General features: G+C 41.3%; 1 protein-coding gene across 8 annotated transcripts in view; it reads left to right on the forward strand.

Moving 5' to 3' along the window:
• PPP3CB (protein phosphatase 3 catalytic subunit beta) overlaps window positions 1–18,956 on the forward strand; it is a 52,042-nt gene extending 33,086 nt beyond the window's left edge. For 3 of the 8 annotated variants that reach the window (XM_075258214.1, XM_075258212.1, XM_075258217.1), the window contains 4 exons: window positions 1,432–1,516; window positions 6,615–6,712; window positions 13,836–13,865; window positions 16,922–18,956. In XM_075258214.1, coding sequence (XP_075114315.1) covers window positions 1,432–1,516; window positions 6,615–6,712; window positions 13,836–13,865; window positions 16,922–17,097 — 389 coding nt within the window. In that variant the 3' untranslated portion in view covers window positions 17,098–18,956. The remainder of the gene's footprint in view (window positions 1–1,431; window positions 1,517–6,614; window positions 6,713–13,835; window positions 13,866–16,921) is intronic. The other 5 variants (XM_075258213.1, XM_075258215.1, XM_075258218.1 and 2 more) reach the window with 3 other exon arrangements.
• Window positions 18,957–20,817: the final 1,861 nt, after the last annotated feature.

The raw sequence follows: 20,817 nt of genomic DNA on the forward strand, positions 1-20,817 counted from the left end.
AAACTTTTTTTTAAAAAAAGTCAAAATTATCACAATGTTTTAAATGGACTTGTCACCACTCTTGACATGTCTCTTGTAGCAAAAATTCCTGCAGACTGGGGGGGGGTGTATGGGATTTAAAACAAAACAAAACAAAGTGTTCTGCATCATCTTTTCTTACAATGCTTTGTAGTCCTTCCTCTGTTATTCCTCCTGGATATATTTTAACACATTGACATCTGGGTATTCCCATTCCCTTTTGTAATAGCGTAGATCAGTAGGAGACTGACCACTAAGAACCCCACCTATCAGGAGAATGGGGAAGGGAAGTTTTGTCCCTATCCTGAATGAAACACTGGTTAGAACGGGCACCCTGAGCTATAGATTATAAAGTGCCATCTCTCCCGACCATTGCTCTAGTAACTTTTTCCACAATGACAATATCCTTGTGAGCGTTATTCATTATTAAATACAGTGTATGGCTGGCTTTAAATTCCTATTTAACATACTAAAATATACAAGTGGCTGTGTAGAGCTTTTCTGTTAGGACTTATGCCCATAGCGATGCAGCCTCTGTGTACTAATGCCTTATTTACTGAGATATTCCCTTTTATGAGTAATGGTTCCACAGGGGAATACCTATGTGCATGCTGGATATACTGAAACATGCTGCTTATACAATATTGGAATACATTATTAAAAAAAATCAGAAAATCTGGCATACAGGGATACAGTAAAGGTCCAAATACAAGTATGCGTGCCATGCATTGGCGCTGTAATACAGGTTTGCACATCATGCCAACCATCATCTCGTAGTATGTAGTGATAGGAAACAGAACATTCCTTTATCTTTTATGACACAAGAATTTAGTATATATTTGTATGAATGAAAGTGAATGATTTTTATGGAGTCCTCTATACTTGGTGCATTTTATTGCTTCTATTTGATTGTACTTCTGTATATGAGTATGTGGGTCTACCTCCAATTTTGTACTTTTAGTCCTCAAAACGGGTGAGCGGCATAGAAAGATGAAGTAGATATAAGATAATGTTTTTCTCCGCAACACATGCTAGCCCATAGTTTTATGTTCCATGTAATCCTCTTCACATACATTTCTGTGCTTCTCAAGGACCATTCAATGTTTTAACACCCAGCCTTGTTATCAGAGTGTCACTTGTTCACATTACACAAATCTACAGTTGACTGAAGCCCTTTAACAGCAAGAATGGATCCCCCACCCACAGTTCAGCAGTCTTTATTTTATTTTATTTTTTGCTCTGGTTTGTTTTACATTTTGCTTTTATTGGTGTACTTAACCAAAACGATTGTAAGTTTGTGAATACAAACTTTGAACAGCGTGTGGTGGTGTGTTGCAATCCGTGTAAGATCTGTTATAATACCATGTGAAATGTCTATTCCTGAGCTTGAGATTCTTCTTATTCCATTGAAAGTAGGTACAGCTGCAGCGCGTAAAGAAATCATCAGGAACAAAATCCGGGCAATTGGAAAGATGGCAAGAGTCTTCTCTGTGCTCAGGTAAGTGGTCTATGTTACTGTGTAAATATTAGTCATTGGGTTGAAACAAGGTTGACATATTTACCCCTGCTCATGGCCTAAGACTACACAGCAATGTGTCACATAACAATTACATACACCGCACAACTAATCATTGTCTGATGTGTCTGATCATTATGTCCTGATAATACTCGTCTATGGACGAGCACTGTGAGCAGAGGGAGGGGGCGTTCCTAAATCTTAAAGAGCTACGGTACCGGGACCGATAGATCTTTACCCGGGGCACAGATCGGGAAAGCCAATAGTGCACTGAATTCAGCGCACTGTCGGCTTTCCTGCAGTATATAGAACTGCCTGTGCCCAATCTGATGAAAGGTCCTCTTTAATGTAACTCTGACACAACAGTTGGATTTTAGTTGTAAGATGTGACTTTTTCACAATAGACTTTAGAGGAAGTCCCAGGTGACATGTTACATAGCTGTTATAGTCACATAGTTTGTCTATGACACATGTTGCTGTGTGGGACTAACTTATCTCAACAGACACCATATAGAAAGGTTTACCAATTGCTTCAATGGAACTTTATTATTGAGGAATGTATCATTTATGTTCACAAACCTTATATTTGATGAAAGCACACTGTTCAGCTCACGTTTTACATCCTGCTATAGGCAACTGTGTGCATCTGAAACCCAGTCCACCCATGATAGGCAGAGCTGGTGGTTGAGGGGTTTCAGCTTGCAGTCTTTTTTTTTTTTTTTTTTTTTTTGGGGGGGGGGGGGGGGGGGGTGTGCACCTTTCAGTGTTCTTAGCATCTCAACTCAAAATACTTGTTTTGTTTATGTAATTTTAAGACGTTTACATACTGCTAGATTTCACAGGTAGTTAGGTGGTTTTGCTGTAGTTCAGGGAAAAGCACTTGCAAACCTACCAGTATGCTTGAGAATGTGGCCTATCTGTGGACTTCTCATTATTAAAGGGATTCTATCATTAGAATCCCTTTTTGAACTAAGAACACGTTGGAATAGCCTTAAGAAAGGCAATTCTTCTCTTACCTTTTTATTCTGATCCACGCCGCCGTTCTTGAGGAATTTCTCATGCAAATGAGTTTTCCTTTGCTCCCCTGTGCTGTCTGAAGACTCCAGCGACGGCTCCCTCTTCTTCTCCTGACCGTCTCTTTACTACCTCATCGGTTGCTTCTTCAGCTGGAAGCACCGACTGTGGGTGTCTGTTGGCCATATTCCTTTGGCCGAACGAAAGCTTGTGTAAGAGGCCACAGGAAAATGGCCGACGGGCATGCGCAGCCGGTGCTTTTGGCTGAAGACGTGGCCGAACAGGCGGTCCGGGAAGAAGATGGAGGTGTCGCTGGATAGTCTTTGGACAGCACAGGGGACACTTCCTTTGCTTTTTGAAAACTCTTTTACATAAGGAAGAAATAAATTCCACAGATCAGAATAATAAAGGTAAGAGAAGAATAGCCCTTCTTCCGACATGTTCTTAGTTAAAAAAAAAAAAAAAATGATAGAATCCCTTTTAAAATATCTTAGTAGTTTGTTTTTTGTTTTTTTTTTTTGTTTTTTTTTAAAAAGGGGATCCATGAACTTTAATTTTCATGGCCTACCCATATCCGATCAGTTGGAGTCTGACCCCTGACACCTGTCGGTCAGCTGTTTGGCCAATCACGCTCCACTGCCTTTTCATTGTTTGTAAGGCACAGTAGGTTTGTAACCACTGTTTGACTCCATCGTTTTCTAGTGAATGTGAAAACGCTACATGTAGTAACTTGTGTGCACACAACACAATGTATGGCAGTGTGTTTGGTTACATAGAGGTTGCAGAGCTTGGCCAAGGTCCCCACAGATTTGGAATTGGTAGAGTGGTACTGACTCTAAATCCAGCTTTAAAATAAAATTGAAGATATCTGTTATTAACTTGCTGTAGCATCCCCTGGTGTTCAAAATGTATTGGTTTGTGAGAGACCAACATATGGTCCATGTTTCACAGACCAAACACAGCATTCTGAAAATGGCCGTAGTCACCCATGTATAGCAGACTACAGAAAAATCATCTGCTGTATCCTCAGTAAAAGAACCAGGACATAGGCTTTCTTTCTACTTCTCAGAGCCCAGCATGGGCAGCAGCATTTATAGCAGTAGTAGGTAGATCTCCTGATACAGACTCTAAGCAGTGAGAGAAAAGCACCTTACAACTCTGTGCTGTCCTGAATGATCATTCTTATCTATGTCCCTAATAAGGAGGAGAGCAAATGAAAGCTTATATCCAGGCTAAATGTTATCCCTACTGCTGTCACAGAAGCTGTAGTGTATTATCCTGGACATACATGAGTAACAGAACCTTACTAGAATGATACACACACACATATACATTTTGAACACTAGGGGGTGCTATTACAAGCAGATTATTGCAATATACTACTAGTTCACACTGAGTTTTTTGTTCAGGAATTTGGTCAGGAATCCGAATCAAAATCAGCCTCCAAAAAAAAGCCTCTCAATAGAGTTATATTGGGAGGCTTTTTTGGAGGCTGATTTTGAGGCGGATTCCTGACCAAATTCCTGACTAAAAAACTCAATGTGAACTCAGTTATTTAATAACTATACAACATTACTGAAATGCATAATGTTTCCTTATCACAGTTTGTATTATAGGCACAAGCCCTTTGTTTGCCTATAGTTTTGTATGCTGGATGATATTCTTTACTTGTAAACTTATGTTTAATTGTTTTAAGAAAAAAAAATATAACTTGAAATTTAGTTATAAGAAAACATTAAAACTGTATTATGGGATGAACTAACCCCCAACATTGGTATATTTTTCCTTGGTTACTTACCTTGGAATGTGTTGGGATTGGCACTTGTGCAGACCTCCATCGTGGGAATACTGTAGACAGCCTTCCGCTGCCTGTAATAGCCACACTATAAGCTCTGAACGGATCCTAGAACAGCCATGGGTGGGTACAATGTTCAGGATTGCATCTCAGCTATGGATTGAAGCACATCCTGACACCTTGCTCTGCATGCTTTAATCTTTTGGATCCTCTCTATATTTAGTTGTTTTTTTTTTTTTATTTCATAAATCTAGAAAATAAAAAAGTGTGACCTTCCTGTTTATCTACTGTGTTGCGTGCCTCTTTACTCAGATTACTCGGCACAAAATCTTCACAGTCTTTTCCAGATGGATTGCCATTTACAGGGAACCTGTCACCAGGCTTCTGAAGTTTAGGGTCCCAAACCTGGCAATTTCTGTCCAATCTGTCCCACAATTTTGAATATTAACAAGTGATGAGTCTGGCGGCTCCTGGTGTATACTCATTGAAGCCAAGGAGAGCAGACGTTGCTTCACTGTAAGGGCTTAAGGGTGTTTAGTGAGACAACCCCTTTAAAAGTAGAAAGTGTAGGAGTGGAAACACTAATACAACTCTCAAGAGTGTGGGAGAGGAAATGCAGCACCCAAGATACTAATAGGAAAACACCATGTCCTCAGCATTCCTTAAGAAAAATAGATTTTACCCGTTTAATTTTGTGATACATTCCCTTTAAGCTCGCTGTTTATATTCCACAACCACTAACTTGATAATTAATATGCAAGCTCAAACTGGGCAAGCAAGTCTATTTATTGCTATAGGGAGAAGGGATTTGGGTCTGCCAGACACCCTTGGCAGTGATTCGCTCCTCAAGAGGACATGAAATGCAACAAAGAATCACATATGTTGAAACTTAGTATGCGCGCTCCTTGTTTTCTCCAGACAGCAGGTTTTGGGTGACATTCAGGTTGCTATGATACACATTAGATTGTCAGAGGATCCTGTTAAAAATTGTCAGGATTTGCCAACAATTATGTAATGTGTACAGCCAGCATGAGTGCTCCGAGCTGTTGGTTTACAGCACATATACAGACAAAAATTACATGGGCCATTATTCACATTTGTATACAGCTGTTATAGCCATTGAGAGTGCAACTTAATGCCCATTCACATAAGTTATTAACCAGCCCAAAACTAGCAGCTTCAATAGTAATTCAGTCTGCGCTCAGTGTAATGACAGGACGAGATCTGTTCCAGAGCATGTAAACTACTGCATTCACATGCATTGGCAGCAGAATGTCAGCAGACTTCACACTGAAATACTGACAGAATCCACAGTTTGTGAGCATTGCCTAAGGCTGGTTACAGATGACCATGGCCGAACAGCTGGCCGTGAATTAAAGGCATGAGGGGGGCACACGGATGTCTCCCGTGTTCCGTCCGTGCTTCCACGGCCGCTTTCATTAAATGAATAGGAGCCAGGTAAGCAGTACCCCAAAATAGTACAGGAATAGGACCTGTTCTATATTTTGTGGCCCAAACTGTTGGCCCGCATATGTGATCATGTAATTCATGGTCATGTGTACGGGCCCATACAATTGAATGGGTCAGTGTGCTATCAGGGAAAAACACAGATAACACACGGAACACGGCTGTGGTCCTCTGCAAGAGGCCTTAAAGATACTCAACCTCACCCCAAAGTAATAAGTACCATGGCCCTGCTATTTTCAGGATCTTTGGGAGGGTCTTCATATGGACATCTCCTTCATCATGGATGTATGTTGAGTTCTTGAGCAGTCGTTGTCATGAACTGCCTGGAAACCTGTATAGGAAATAACACTCTGTGCATACAGTAAAGTGTTTCCTCTTTAGGTTGCTGGGTGTCCAAGGTCTTCCATTTCTCTAACATCGCACTGAGCTCAGACCTTCATAGATCTTTGGAGCTGGGGAATTTTTCCCCCTAAAAGATTTCTATAAGAATGGTGAACTAGTTGCCAATTAATATATAGGTTTTGTGCCCCCTCCCCATCTTTCTCCCCTTCCCTGGGCCTGGCGAGCCATGTAAATCTTTCTTCTTCCTGTTTTTGTTGACCCTGTTTCCGGATTCTGAAGCTGTTGCAGCATGGGGTGTCTGCCACTTGAAAAGGCAGAATGTTTGATTTCTTCTGTTTGCACTCTTTGCTTGCTATCTAAACCTTATCCATAGATCTGCAGTATTTGACTGATTCCTACATTACTCTGACCCCTACCTGTATATACCTGTGACAACTCACCTTCCTGTCTTTTGTCTCCTAGGGAGGAAAGTGAAAGTGTTTTGACACTGAAGGGTTTAACCCCAACTGGAATGCTGCCAAGCGGGGTGCTGGCTGGAGGACGGCAGACTTTACAAAGTGGTAATGATAAGCAGCTTGCTGTACCTCCGGTGGATTGGTGCACAACTTGCTCTCTGTCCAAACCTACGCACAATGCATGCTGGGAATTTCTAATGCTTTTTGGCTCCTGTCTTAGTGGCTGATGCTAGTGCATTGCACAGTTGTACTATGCATTGAGAACTAGACATCTATACCAGAGTACAAACTGTTATGCATTTCCCCATTATCCCTTGTATTGTAGCAAATGCAAAAATTAAAAGGCCTTAATGGATTAAAATTGGGGTAAAGGCGAGACTAATCCCAGTGTCTGCCACTAAAGCTCTGTGTTGTACCCTGGTAATGTGTGCCACAGTGTTTAGTGTTCTTTGTAAAATAATCCGTCTTCTTCTTTCTTCTGGTCTGATTCTTTTCGCTGTACTAATGATTTCTCAGCTCTGCTATGTGTAGATATTACTGTCAAATTCCTATATCCATTATACATGATAATAAAGTCCTATACTTAGAATATCCGTCATCTGTTGTATTGAATGAATTTCTGTACATTACAGGGCAGTACTTTTAATCCGGCATCCAGAGATGACCCAGAAATTCTGATAACCCAGCTCCTGAGAAACAGGACAACGGGCAGAGATACCCAGCTGGTATCTGCCTGATAAAATGTATTGTGGCATATTGTGTGTGAATATTTTATTTCTGTTCTGTCTTCCTGATGGCGTCTTTTTTTTAAATTTTTTTTTTTTATATTGGGCAGAACTAAGCACACAGTAGGTCCTATTAATGCCGGATTAAAGGAATTTTACTAAACTGAGTGCCTTAAGAGACTCTTAAAATATGCCTTTGTGTATTATGACTGTGTGGCAATATCATACTGTACCTGTAATCAACATTGGGGTTTTGTTTTTTTTAAAGTGATGTTGCCATCTGAACATTTATGGCTATATCCACAGGGCATGCCATAAATGGCCAGGGTTGGTGTGAATGAAGAGACCCATATCACAACCATCTCTTCCTTTATTGTTGCCTTAGAACGGAGCGCTGGCCCAGTAATAATGCCTGAAAATCTCTGCATGTTGCTTACAAGGGTTTTGATTATTATGGGATTATTCATATTGCACATCTGGGCCACACATCCCAAGTGGGTGGTCAGTGGTGGGGCCTAGCAGATGGGCAGGGCTTGTGGTGGGCCAGCAGATTAATCTACACCAGAAACTATTACCCGTCCTCCAGGGATTTGGCTGCTCAGGCATCTTGTAACAATCGAGCAGGCGTGTTCAGTTTGTTTTTCATGTGTTGGAAAATCCCTTTAAATACCCATCATGCTGCAATTAAAGGGGGCTTACTGATAATTGACTCATCTCCTATGCACAGGATGTGGGATAAGTGACTGCTGAAAAGACTTTCAAGTATGAGAATGGGCTCCGTAGTGGTCCACATGTTTGGCCTCCATTCAGTTCATAGAAATAAATGGAGCAGTGACCTTATATATTCCCGTTCTCTTTAACTTCTGGGGGTACCTGCAGTTAGACCCCTGACTCTTACAATCTTACCCCCTATCCTGTGGGTTCTTTTTTCAGACGTGTAGATAAATGGTGTGGGTTGAATGTTCCTACATTTCCCAGTATCCTTGATGTGTGGCAGACGTAGACCCATCTTAACATACAGCTGTCATTCCTTTTTGTAGTAAATCTTCATTTGTCATAGACTTTCAATTTTTCTCTTCTGGTAATGGAATCTGAATAAGCCAGTCTTGTAGCCTGTAGAGATCCTAGATAAACTGATACAGAATAGAAATGGCTCTGTACACTATTTTGAGCAATATCCGGTGCCAGGCAGGAAATGAAGAATGGCCACATCTCCCAAGAAATTTAGCCTTATTTTCACAGGAGGGCAGCTAGTTGGTGGTTTGAGTCCTGTCGCTGATATCAGAGTAAGTGTAAGTTCATACTGAGTTGGTTTTTTTTTGCAGGTGGATTTTTGAGGTGAAATAAATGGGAGAATTTTTTTTGAGGCTTATTCTAATAGAAAGAAAGTGCCAAGACCTTTATTCACTCTTTTTTTTCCTGTCTCCCATTCATTTCAATGGGTTTTTACAAGGCAGAATCCGCCTGAAGACGGGTCATGATGATTCTATTTTCCTCTAGCGCAAAAAAATCTGCTCCTGACTCCCATTGAAATGAATAGGAGATTTGGGAGGTGTTCATTGAGGCGGATTCTGCCTCAAAATCCACTTTCAAAAAACTCTGTGTGAACTTACCCTAAAAGGGGTTTCCAGCTTATAGAAATAAAGCTTCACCACTGTAGAAATGATAATGTTAAGAGAACCTCAAAACTGATACCTTGTAGTAAACCATGCCAAGGTATTGAGCTCGCAGATCGTCCATAGCCTAGATAGATCTGAATATATAGGTGTATAGGCTGATGACAAATGTGAGGAAACCAAACTACTGGTCTACTAGTATAGCTACTAGCACTAGACCAGTTACAGAACTTGTCATATATACAGTGATGAAGTTTTCTGAACCGCAGGCTACATGCACATGATCTATAGCATTGATGCCCTGTGCAATTGAACATATGAGACTGGCTGTGTGTTTTGTGACTCGGTCCCACTTGGACCCATGAAAATCATAGTCATGTGTATGGAGCCGTAAAAAACATATTTTGGAGCTAACACTACAAAAAAAATTTTTGGAGTATAGACATCTACTATTTCTTTTGTTGTTGTATTACTGTACTTCAGTTATTAAGTGAATTCTAGTTCTTTTGGTTCCTTATTTTTAAGAATGTTTTTGCTACTATAACAGTTTTGAAGTTTATTTTTTGTGTATTCATTCATGTATTGTGACGCCTCGTACACATGCATTGTATATTTTTGCTGTACCTGTGTCTTGTACATTCATTGATAAAAGTAACACACTCAGAAATGTCAGATTACCGCAGTTATGTCTCACACAGGCATGTAAGAGATTACAGGTGTGGCTCTGAGGAGTTACTTGGGCTTGCCACAAAAGGGCATAAAAAGAAAAAAAAAGTGCTTCCCTGCTGTCCTATTAAAAGGCACTCATAGGCTACTTTTGAGTAGTGTGCCTCTTGCTCAGAAATAATTGACTGCTAGACTTACCTCCATGACACACTCAGACATTTTACCCAGTTGCCAGACTTTGAGAAGGGGCACACCATTGGACTGAGAGGAACAGGAGGGATTGTAATGAATTATCTCCCATCTAGGCATTTCTAACTTAGCTGTTATATGGAACTGAACAGACCCCCAGTATAGAGGATTGTTTGACATGCCAGCAAGTACTTAGCGGCTCCTACAGTTTCCTTGACCACCATCCAGTCATGTCTGCCCGGATCATTTCCGGGCACTTAAAGGGGTTGTCCCATGAAAGCATCCTATCTATACTGCTAGTTTTTGTGGATTTTAAGACATTTCCTGAATACATTGCTTTATCAAAACTGCTTTGTTTGGGGGGGTGGGAGGAAGGGGCTGACAAGTAACAGAGCTCCTCATATAGCTTGTAATGCAAGCTGATTCAAATCCAGCTCTGCTGCATCAGCCTTATACTGTGGTAATGCATTTACAACCAATCCCTCATTACTGACTGCAAACGTAGCAGATAGAAGAGCAAATGAAACCCCGCCCACCAATGTGCTGAGATATCCAGGAAGTGAAGAGAGCAGACAGGCTGCAGAGCAAGAGTTATGGGAATACCCCTTTTAACAGAAGGAGATTTGGTGTCATTGACAGACAGCCGCCTCAGTATTTTTTTTTTTTTTTTTTTTAATGTAGAATGTGAGCCCTATATAGAGATCACAATGTACTTTTTTTTTTTTTTCTTTAATTTTAAGTACCGTATTTTAGTCTGAATGTGGCCGCCTGGCATCCGCTGTAATAGAGAGGCGGATGCCGGCGAGGGATAGACGCCGGCACAGGTGCCGGGGCCTGAGACATCGCTACGCTCCTCTGCCCTGCATGAAGCCAGCAGCGGCAGGGGCGATGCTATTCCGCTCCTCCGTCCCCCCGCTGGGGCCGCCAATACAGACCCGGCATCCGCTGTAATAGAGAGGCGGATGCCGGGTCTGTATTGGCGGCCCCTTCTCCCCCGGGGCCGGTCCCCACCGGCCCTATACCTGTAAAGTTGCAGGCCGGCTCCTGCGTGGCGATATCGCAGGAGCCGACCTGTTCAGGTGACAGCCGGAAGCCTAATGAAGGCTCCCAGGCCTGTCACTGCTATATTAGTATTGCGGCTGGGTCTATGACCAGCCGTAATAGTAATATACAGAATGTCCCATAGACGGCAATACAGTTGTATTGCTGTCTATGGGACTTGCAATCAAGTGACTGCAGGTTCAAGCCCCCGGGGGGGAATAAATTGGTTAAAAAATAAATAAAATAAAAAAAAACTTTAAAAATATATAATAAAAAAATGAAATAGGTAAAAGTTCTAAATCGCCTCCTTTCCCTAGAATATATATAAAAGTAGAAAATCATATGTCAAACACATACACATTAGGTATCCCTGTGTCCGAAAATGCCCGGTCTACTAATAGTTTTCCTGTACGGTGAACGTCAAAATCACAAGTGCTAAACTGCCGGGTTTTTTTTTTTTCAATACAAGGTGATCTAAGCAATAGACATTCCCCTAAATGGTATAACTAAAAAGTACATCTGGCCCCGCAAAAAAAAAAACACTCTATGCGTCCCCGTATAGCTGCAGGGTCATCTGTCAATGTGGCCTTGCAGCTGTTGCAAAAATACAACTCCCATATATTAAATATTTTACTTCATATATTTTATTTTTGCTTCAAAATTTTTTTCCCCCCTATTTTCCTCCTCTAAAACCTAGGTGCGTCTTATAGTCCAAAAAATACGGTATGTTTTTGTAGAATAGTAGGAAATCCATGCAAACATGGGGAGAACATACAAACTCCTTGCAGATGTCATTCCTGGCGGGATTCGAACCCAGGACTCCAGCGCTGCAAGGCTGCAGTGCTAACCACTGAGCCACCGTGTTGCCCCCTAGCCACCTCAGTTGTCCCCAGAAAACCTCTAAATGTTGTAATCACTTATAAACATCATCATTACATTCACACACAGAAAACGTTTCATTAATTTCCATCAACAAATTCCTAGTACTTTAATGAGGGTTTTTTAATAATAAATAGCAACGCTGTGCAGTGTATGTCAGGATTACTGTCACACATGGTGGTAACATTGGCCGTGTCCGCTAACACTTCTTTGACAAAGTGAAACTGGGAACTGTGGCTAGCTGATAAATGCGCTGTGTGGAATAATAACTTTCATGCAGCGCCCCCTATTGGCAGAGTTGCAGTTTATGGATTCCCCCCCCCCCCCCCCCCCACACACACACACACACACCTTATCCCAGGAAAAACAATAACTGCATTTAGGAAACTAAATCTGCTTCTCCATGTCAGTGACACCGGTTCTAGTGTTACTAGAATACATATGTGTGTATATATATATATATATATATATATATATATATATATATATATATATTCATATTCATATATAAATTCAATAAATTTTGATATAAATCAACAAAACTAGCTTATTCTCCCCCCCCCCCCACATACTAGTCCTCTCTGTACCTCTTACCGTCCGTGTTACTCTATATACACACCATTCAGCACTTCTACAGAAGCAAATTCAATGTATCCTGTCACCTGAAGTGGTTGTCCCCCTGCCTCTCCTGTGTCACATCCCCCGGCTGGTCTCTGCTCCTCCTTGACATACAGAAAATCACAGGCCGATCACTGCTGTGTGTGGTCGCTGACTAAGCAGTTGTTTCCTGTATGTCAAGATGGACCTGGAAGAGGAAAGTGATAGGAGAGGAGCAGCAAGGGGTGAGTGAGGGTTTATTTCATGTTTACATCATTTTGAGCAGGACCACTATTTTCAAGAAATGTTCCAGACATAACTGAATATTCTTTAGCTCGGCTTGTCACTTTTAGCAGTAGAGGAGGTGACCCGTCCCTGTGGTTCTTGTTCCTGTAATGTATTTGCCAGTGACTAACCTGACCCAGTACTGTGGAATACACCATCTCCCCTGTTTTGTCTATGCCAGGGGTGCCCAATACGTCGATCACGATCTACTGGTCGATCGCGGGATGCGGCCAGGCTGAGAATCATCTCTAGACACTGGCAGGCCGGGGCCTTGCACTCGTTCGCAGTCAGGGCTGCAGTGGCCCCGCATGCAAGTGTCTGGAAATGACTCTCAACCTGCACTGTGAACAATCGCTGCCCGCTCTTAGGGATGAAGGGAGCCGGGGTGCTGCTTGTTGACAGCGCAGGCTGAGAGTCATCTCCGGACACTGGCAGGCGGGGCCGCCGCATCCCTGACTGCGAACGAGTGCTAGGCCCCGGCCTGCCAGTGTCCAGAGATGATTCTCAGCCTGCGCTGTGAACAAACAGACACCGGAGAGCTGTCTCCTGCTCTCACGCTTTGCCCCGCCCTGGCCCCGCCCACAAGAAGTGGGTACTAGATCTTATCCCTTGGTCAGTTTAGAAAGTAGCTCACATGCTGAAATAGTGTGAGCACCCCTGGTCTATGCTATATGGACCATCCAGGTCTTGTGACTAATAGCGACGTTCTAATAACCAGTTGGGTCGTATACAGTCCTGTGGATGTGGAGCGATACAAAGCCCGGGGGATGGTGCAGATGGAGAGTTTTACTGTGTCTGGCCCATCGCTGGTCGATCACTCCAGTATATCCCAGGATCTGTACACTTATAGGCTTCTTGTAGCCTCCGGCAATATTTCTTTGCAGTTTTCATACAGTAACAAGTGATAAACACGGTTAGTTTTGTGCCTTTCCTTTAAGCATACCATAGACATTACTAAATATTCATTTCTGTCACATAATGTATTAATGTAATGTGCATTTTCCTTTCTTTTTCATTTTTGCTCTCAAACTGAACATTGCCGATCTAACTAACTTGCTTTTTGAAATGCATCTGCTATGTATTAGAAAGTGAATATATATATATGTATGACACGTACTTTGGGGTGGCGGTTTTTAACTATAGAATTTGGTCATTGCCTTTTTTTGTTATCGATTTTACACTTCTCATCTTTTTCATTCATTTTGCATGCATCTGCTCACTTCTGTACAGCCACAGTTGAGGCAATTGAGGCTGATAAAGGTATGCTTGGTGTCTTTGCTACCGGCAGAGATTTCTATGGGTTGGGATGTCAAATGTTATGTGTTGTTCTGACCTAGTTTTAACTTGCACAACCAGAGATGGATCTCTCTACTGATCCGTCCCCCATTTCTGTACCCCCAGCGTAGATACCTGTGTTTTCTTTCCTGCTTGTGGCATGGTTTTGTAGAGTCAGTTGGGTCTGTTTCCTTTTCTTTGATCTTTTATTTTACACTTCACTAGAACTTTTTGTGTACTTTTTGTGTTCTGTGTCGTGTGGTGGAAGGAAAGATCTGACCTTTCTAGATCCATTTCTTCTCTTGAAGTTTAATTCTGCATGACCCAAAGTCCTAACTATCGTGGTACATTCCTATTTTATGTGGTTGTACAGCTGTTCTGGTGGTGCAAGGTGTTATGTTGTGTCCCCCTCCCCCCTTTTTTTTTATTGTAATTTCTTTTTAGCCTTGTGGAACCAACTACTATTGTTATATCTTAAACAAGGATTGAAATGCACAATGTAATGCTTGGAGCCAGTCTCTGCCATACCAGGGTACTTTGGTAGTGTGCACAAATACAGTATGTTAATATTATAGTCTACCTGTAAGAGACTTGTTTTATGAAAGAAGTTGTGCAATGTGTCCTTATTAGAGATGAGCGAACAGCGTTTGGTCGAGTACATGTTCGATCGGATATCAGGCTGTTCGAGATGTTCGATTCGAGTCGAACACCAGGTGGCACACTCACTAAAAATTTGATTCCCCTCCCACCTTCCCTGGCACTTTTTTTGCATCAATAACTGCACAGGGAAGGTGGGACAGTATCTACAACAATGGAGGCATTGAAAAAAGTAATTGGCTGGCTAAATCAGGTGACCTCCAATTTATACGAACAGTGGATTTAATATCCGGTTTATAGAAGACTGTGAGCTATGTGACTGTGAGACAGGGATAGATGTACAGGCAGGGTTAGCTAGGGATTACCTTTATTTAGGTGGGAATGTTACTCACACAACTCTTTGGGGCTCTATCTGGTCGGGATCCCTGTCAGCTTGCGATATGCGGGAGCTGACTTTTTCCCATAGGAATGCATTGACCAGCGTTGATTGGCCAGTGTACAGCATTCGGCCAATCAACGCTGGTTCTGCCGGAGGCTTGTCTGTGAGGAGGCGGAGTCTAAGATCGGACCAGAATGGAGACTGCTTTGGACAGATCTTAGACTCCGCCTCCTCCGGCAGAACCAACGTTGATTGGCCGAATGCTGTACTGTGTATGGCATTCGGCCAATCAACGCTAGTCAATGCATTCCTATGGGAAAAAGTCAGCTCCCGCATATCGCAAGCTGACAGGGATCCCGACATAATACAGTGACTTGGACATGTTAGTTGCCCCCAGGCATGCTTCCCCTGCTGTCCCAGTTGCATTCCAGGGTGTTGGCATAATTTCCTGGGGTGTCATAGTGGACTTGGTGACTCTCCTGAGTCGAATAATGGTTTCCCCCTAAACGAGTATTTATTCTCCATAGACTATAATGAGGTTTGATGTTCGATTGAACAGTCAAGTATTGAGCGACTACTCGAATCGAACATTTCACTGTTCGCTCATCTCTAGTCCTTATACTAAAGGATAATTCAATGGAGTGTTTTATATGCAACGAGTTCTACATGAGGCGCAGTCTCTGTGACCAGCTCTACCACGAACGGAGTATGGACAAGGTTCCTTTCATGTAGATATTGTTAAAAATAGAAAATAACTACTGTAACTTCAGTTTTAAAACAACTTAAATGAATAGTTCAGGTGAACATAAGAAACCTTGCAATATATAAGTACTTATTAGGCTGCTCTCCTTATCTTCACTCAACTGTATCCCGTTTGTGCACAGAAGTCTATGGAGAGGGCAGGAGGAAGTGGAAGATGTTTATTGCCTCATTTGGCAGTGGTAGACTCTTATCTTGAAGATACTCAGAGTTGCAGCTGCTGCTATTTCTGCCTTTTCCAGCAACCTCCCCCTCCCCACACCTCTGTCCATAGACTAATATGTAAAAAATAACTGTTTGATAAATGGATAATGTTCACCTGTAATATATATATATTTATGGAAGGTTGTTTTATTCCTGGAGGTATACATTACAGGGTAGTCTGGTGGAACTACAGCATTACTCGTCTGCTTCTCGGCTCCTCTGCGGCCTCTGCTTTCTGGTTCCTCTTTACATACAGAAAATACATCTGGACTGGTTGAGGCGTCACTGCTGCAGGAAGAAAATGGCTTGAGCAATTTCCTGCATGTGAGGAGACACCATGAAAGAGAGGGCAACAGGGACCTAGAAAGCCAGCGAACATGCCAGTATATTGCTTATTTTATTTAAGCCATGTTGCCTGTCTTATAGTCATCCCACCAGACAACCCCTTATATATCAGACTGGTTTCATGTTAGACATTTCAGGCTGGCAGAATTGTAATGTTTCAGAATGACATACCAATAGAACTAGACAAGGGTCTAATGTAGAGACCCTCCAGAATAGGGACATGCAAGCTTTAGCACTCCAGCTGTTGTGATACTACAACTCCCAGCACACTCCAGTCATTTCTGGGGGAGCTCTGACAATTGACTAGCAAGTGTGCATGCTGGGAAGTGTAGTTTTGACAACAGCTGGAGTGCCGGAGGTCACAGATCCCTGCTCCAGAACATTTACATTGGCATACATAAGCAAGTATTAGCCTCGCCTTATATTGTGCTGTATTTGTCATATTGTAGTTTATGCAAGAATCTGTAACATAATAGGACATGCTATAATCTACTGCAGATGGGGGGGGGGGGGGTTCCTATTCACCTATATTATGCTATACTGACAGAAGTGAGCTCGGCACACACAGTCTACACATAATAAATGTAGTCTATCTACTCTAACTTCTAGAGAACAAACCAGTATACAGGAGGTTTCTACATGTCATGGCAGTCAGATTCACCTTACACACTGAATCCTGGAGTGGTGACTGTAGGGAATGATGATGTTTTGCTAAATTCCAGCCTATCAATCTAACTTTTCCTGTTTGCATTTTAAGCAATACGAGGATTCTCGCCACAACATAAAATCTGCAGCTTTGAAGAAGCAAAGGGATTGGACAGGATCAACGAAAGGATGCCTCCCAGGAAAGATGCCAGGCAACAAGACGGTATTAATTCAGTAAACACAAATGCCAAGGAAAATAATGGGACTGGTAACAACAACGCCCAGTGACTGCTCCATGTCCAGGTTTACTCTCACACCTTGCCTGAGAAGTCCTAGATTCATGCTTTGTGATAGAACAGCTTCAATAGCCAAGGGGCACTAGAGGACCTAATAAGAGACGACTCCAAAGTCCTGGGAAACACAGCAGATCCCTGTGTGTAAACTTTATATCCAAATTATACCATCTGGGCTCGTACAAGGGGCAAGTCCACAACCTGCCTGCTGATGGTCTCTCAATCATGGGAAAGCATTGGGCTGTTTTTCATGAAAGCACATCTAGTGTAGCATCTCACGCTTATCATTGTCGACACTTAAGTTTACAAATGGAAATCTGTTTTTTTGGGGTTTTTTGTTCACTAGCTAGATTTTTGTTTTTTTTCTTTTTCAATCAGAATTTTACTCCATCCCTTAAAAAATAGAAATTGCTATTTATTTAAAAAAAATACAAAAAAAAAGACATTTGTTTATTAAATGTCTTTGAAAAGATTAGACTTTGTCTTACATATACCGAGGCCGCGTTTTGCAAAGCTTACAAAGCGCAATGCCAAAATAAGCGTTGGCACTCCTGGCGCGCTGACCTCAGGTGTATTAATTAGATGGCGCTGATTATGTATTATATATATTCACTGTATTTTTTAGTTCTGAGGATTACGGAAAAGATTTCTACATAGGAACATTTATTACTTGAACACAGATCAAAACCAATATTTAATTTCAATACTTTTGTGCCCAAAATTTGTGGAGATTTTGTTTCTGCTTTGTTTTTGTTTTGTTTTTTCTTCCTTCATCCCTTTAAAAATATTTAAAAAAAGAAAAAAATATTCAAAAAGCATAAAATCTGAAAAGTCCTGATTGTTCATTCTAGGGTACTTTTAAATTGAGCAATGTACATTCTGTTAAAGTAAATTTTGATTCATATCAAGTCTGTAAAGCTTGGCATTGTATTTTGTGTATGCATGTTTTCTTTTTTGCAAATATTTAATATATAAACCTATGATGTACAGGAACTGCATCTATAGGTTACATAGATGTTATGGATACTTTTTAGTTTATTGTGAGTATTAAAGTTGCTTCTATGGCTAATCACATGACCGTGTAGCCGCAGGGTTTCCACTCCACTTGTTTCTGCATAGACTTTGAGGAGCCTTTGCCGAACATAAGGAAGTTGCTCTGTCCAACCGTTACAACATTAGTGACTGTAAATCCAAGACTGCATGTTCATTTCTTTTTGATATTTGCTGGACTTGCTAAGTTTGAACTCCAACAATTTACTACTTTGTTCCACAAATGAAAATGTACTGATTTCCATTGTATTTTTGGTATATATTTTGACATTTTACCTTTTCATCTTTGCGACATCACTTGAAACATGAATCATCCTGATCCCCCTCCCCCATTACCATGCTTTACAAAACTGTACATATTCCTCATCCAGGTCGGAATTTTATGCATGTTCTGAATTATAAGAGTTTTATAAACCGTAGCACACGATACATTTTGTGCATGGGCCGCTGCTCTGAACAGTGTGTCAATTTTTGTATGTTCCTGCCCTTTTGCTTTTTAATATAAGAATCTAGAATAAATGAAAAAAAAAAAATCCCTAATGGCTTAAAATGAAAAAGAACTGTTAAAATTGCCACATCATCATGCAACAACAAAAACCGACTGAGCGGAGTATAATTCTCAACCAAGACCCTTCTCTAGATGTGTACACCCTCTATGATAACATGTATGTTTCTTCTATACTGCCAAACTTCTTCCTCTACAATATGCAACCTATTTGCAGGCGATAATGTATGATGTTCTCCCAAATAAAATGAAAATGTATTTAACAATAAACGATTCTTGCAGTTTGTCGGTACAGACAAGACTTGTGGAGTGTTGTCATCTTTCCTGGGGAGCGCCAGCAGTGATACAGGTGGGAAGAGAATGTGTACAATGTAGAAGTCCATTATGCCTGCGCCCTGTAGATGGACAGTTTGCATTTGATCTAAGCATTTGAGTAGCACATTATTGTTTTCAATGCAAGTTTTTGGTGAAAGCTGGGACAGAAAAAGTACATGTATGTATGTATGTATGTATTATGTGTACGGTTTCTAAACTATAGCTGAGCATTCCTGCAGAGGTGAGAGATTTGTGGAGATGTGTAGTTAATAGGTAGATACAAGTTCTGTACATGTTTTCTTATGGTAGGCTTGCTGATACATCACCAGTGGCCCTCACCCTCTGCCATTCCAATACCTGCAGGCCTGCTATAGCAAAAAGCATCCAACTTTAGGTAGCCATCGCTATGGTGGCTTTCATGGAAACCTGCTGCTTAATTTCTCCCAACAAATATTCAGCAGTGATTGTACCCCATGTGTTCCCAGGCTGAGATTATGCTTATTCTGAAACTTGTGGCCTCAGTCTGAAATGGTTTTTGAAAACTTACCAGTGAAAAACCCTGCAAACCCAGTCCTAGACCATATTCACATACCCCTGACAAGATGCTCAGCTGTGAAAAACTGACAAATGGTCAGTTCTTATTGGCTGTTTCCTGCCAGAGCACTTTTTCCGATTTTTGACTCTTCCCCTCCACACACCCCTCTTATGGGCTTTGTTTTTACAGTGTTCACTTTACGACAAAATTGACAAGTCACCTGTATTCTATTTATTTTTTATATGCACCAGGTGCATATGGTGTTCTTTTTTTGAGAGACTAGGTGTACTTTTTAGTTATACTATTTTGGGAAATTGCTTTGATCACTTGTTATTCAAATGTTTATCAGACATGAAAGTTGAAAAAAAAAAAAAGCTTCCTAATTAGGAAGTTTTTTTTTTTTTTCACCTTGCCAAACTTTTTTTGGAGCTTTTTTTTTTTGTAAAAACAGCTTCCAAAAAAAGCCAGGCTGTTTTCCCCTCCCATAAAGTGAATGGGCTGAAAAAACAGCTAGCGTTTTTTTCCGCGCATTTTTTTTTTTGCAAAAAAACCCACAAATTTTTGCAAAAAAACGCGCGGAAAAAGACACGTTTTTTGCCTCCCATTCACTTCTATTGCTTTCTTCAGGCGGAAAACGCCTGAAGAAAGATCATGTCACTTTTTCTGCTAGCAGAAAAAAAAAAAAAGCTAGCTGTTCACTTAGGGCTCCATTGTAAAGGGGCTGATTTTGAAGCGAAATCAGCTGTCAAAATCTGCCACTTTGCCCACGTGTGAACTAGCCCTAAAACAGCAGAGGGCCGGCAGCCATGGTCGCTGTTTACCTCCCAAGCAGCCACCATATGTAAACACCTGGTTATTTACCGTACTATGACGACGGATGTTGGGAAGGGGTTAACAGTTGAAGAATAAGATTGAACCCACAGATCTATTTTTACCAGATCAGTCAGCTGTTAATTTGTTAAAAACAGACCCACTGATTCCTTGTGTTTCTTTTGAAGCGGACAAAAAAACCCAGCCATGTGAATAAGGTCTTAATCTTGGCAATGTTACATAAACCAGTAAATGAGGAATCTGATTAAAGAAGAAAAGGTTTAGCAGAGCCATATAGTGACCAAGATGTTACTGATTGGTTTGCAAATGAAGAGAGTAACACCTTCTAATATTAGTGAATTTGGGGTCAGGTAACACTCAGATCATCTGCAGTCCAGGCCAACTCTTGTCTACATAGGACTTCACCCTCATACGCAGTCATTGTCCCATAAAGGACTTTCACGAGAGTTAACCAGTAAGAGTACAACACACAGCAAGTG

This window comes from Leptodactylus fuscus, chromosome 10 (assembly GCF_031893055.1).
Source record: "Leptodactylus fuscus isolate aLepFus1 chromosome 10, aLepFus1.hap2, whole genome shotgun sequence".
Classification (NCBI taxonomy): Eukaryota; Metazoa; Chordata; class Amphibia; order Anura; family Leptodactylidae; genus Leptodactylus; species Leptodactylus fuscus.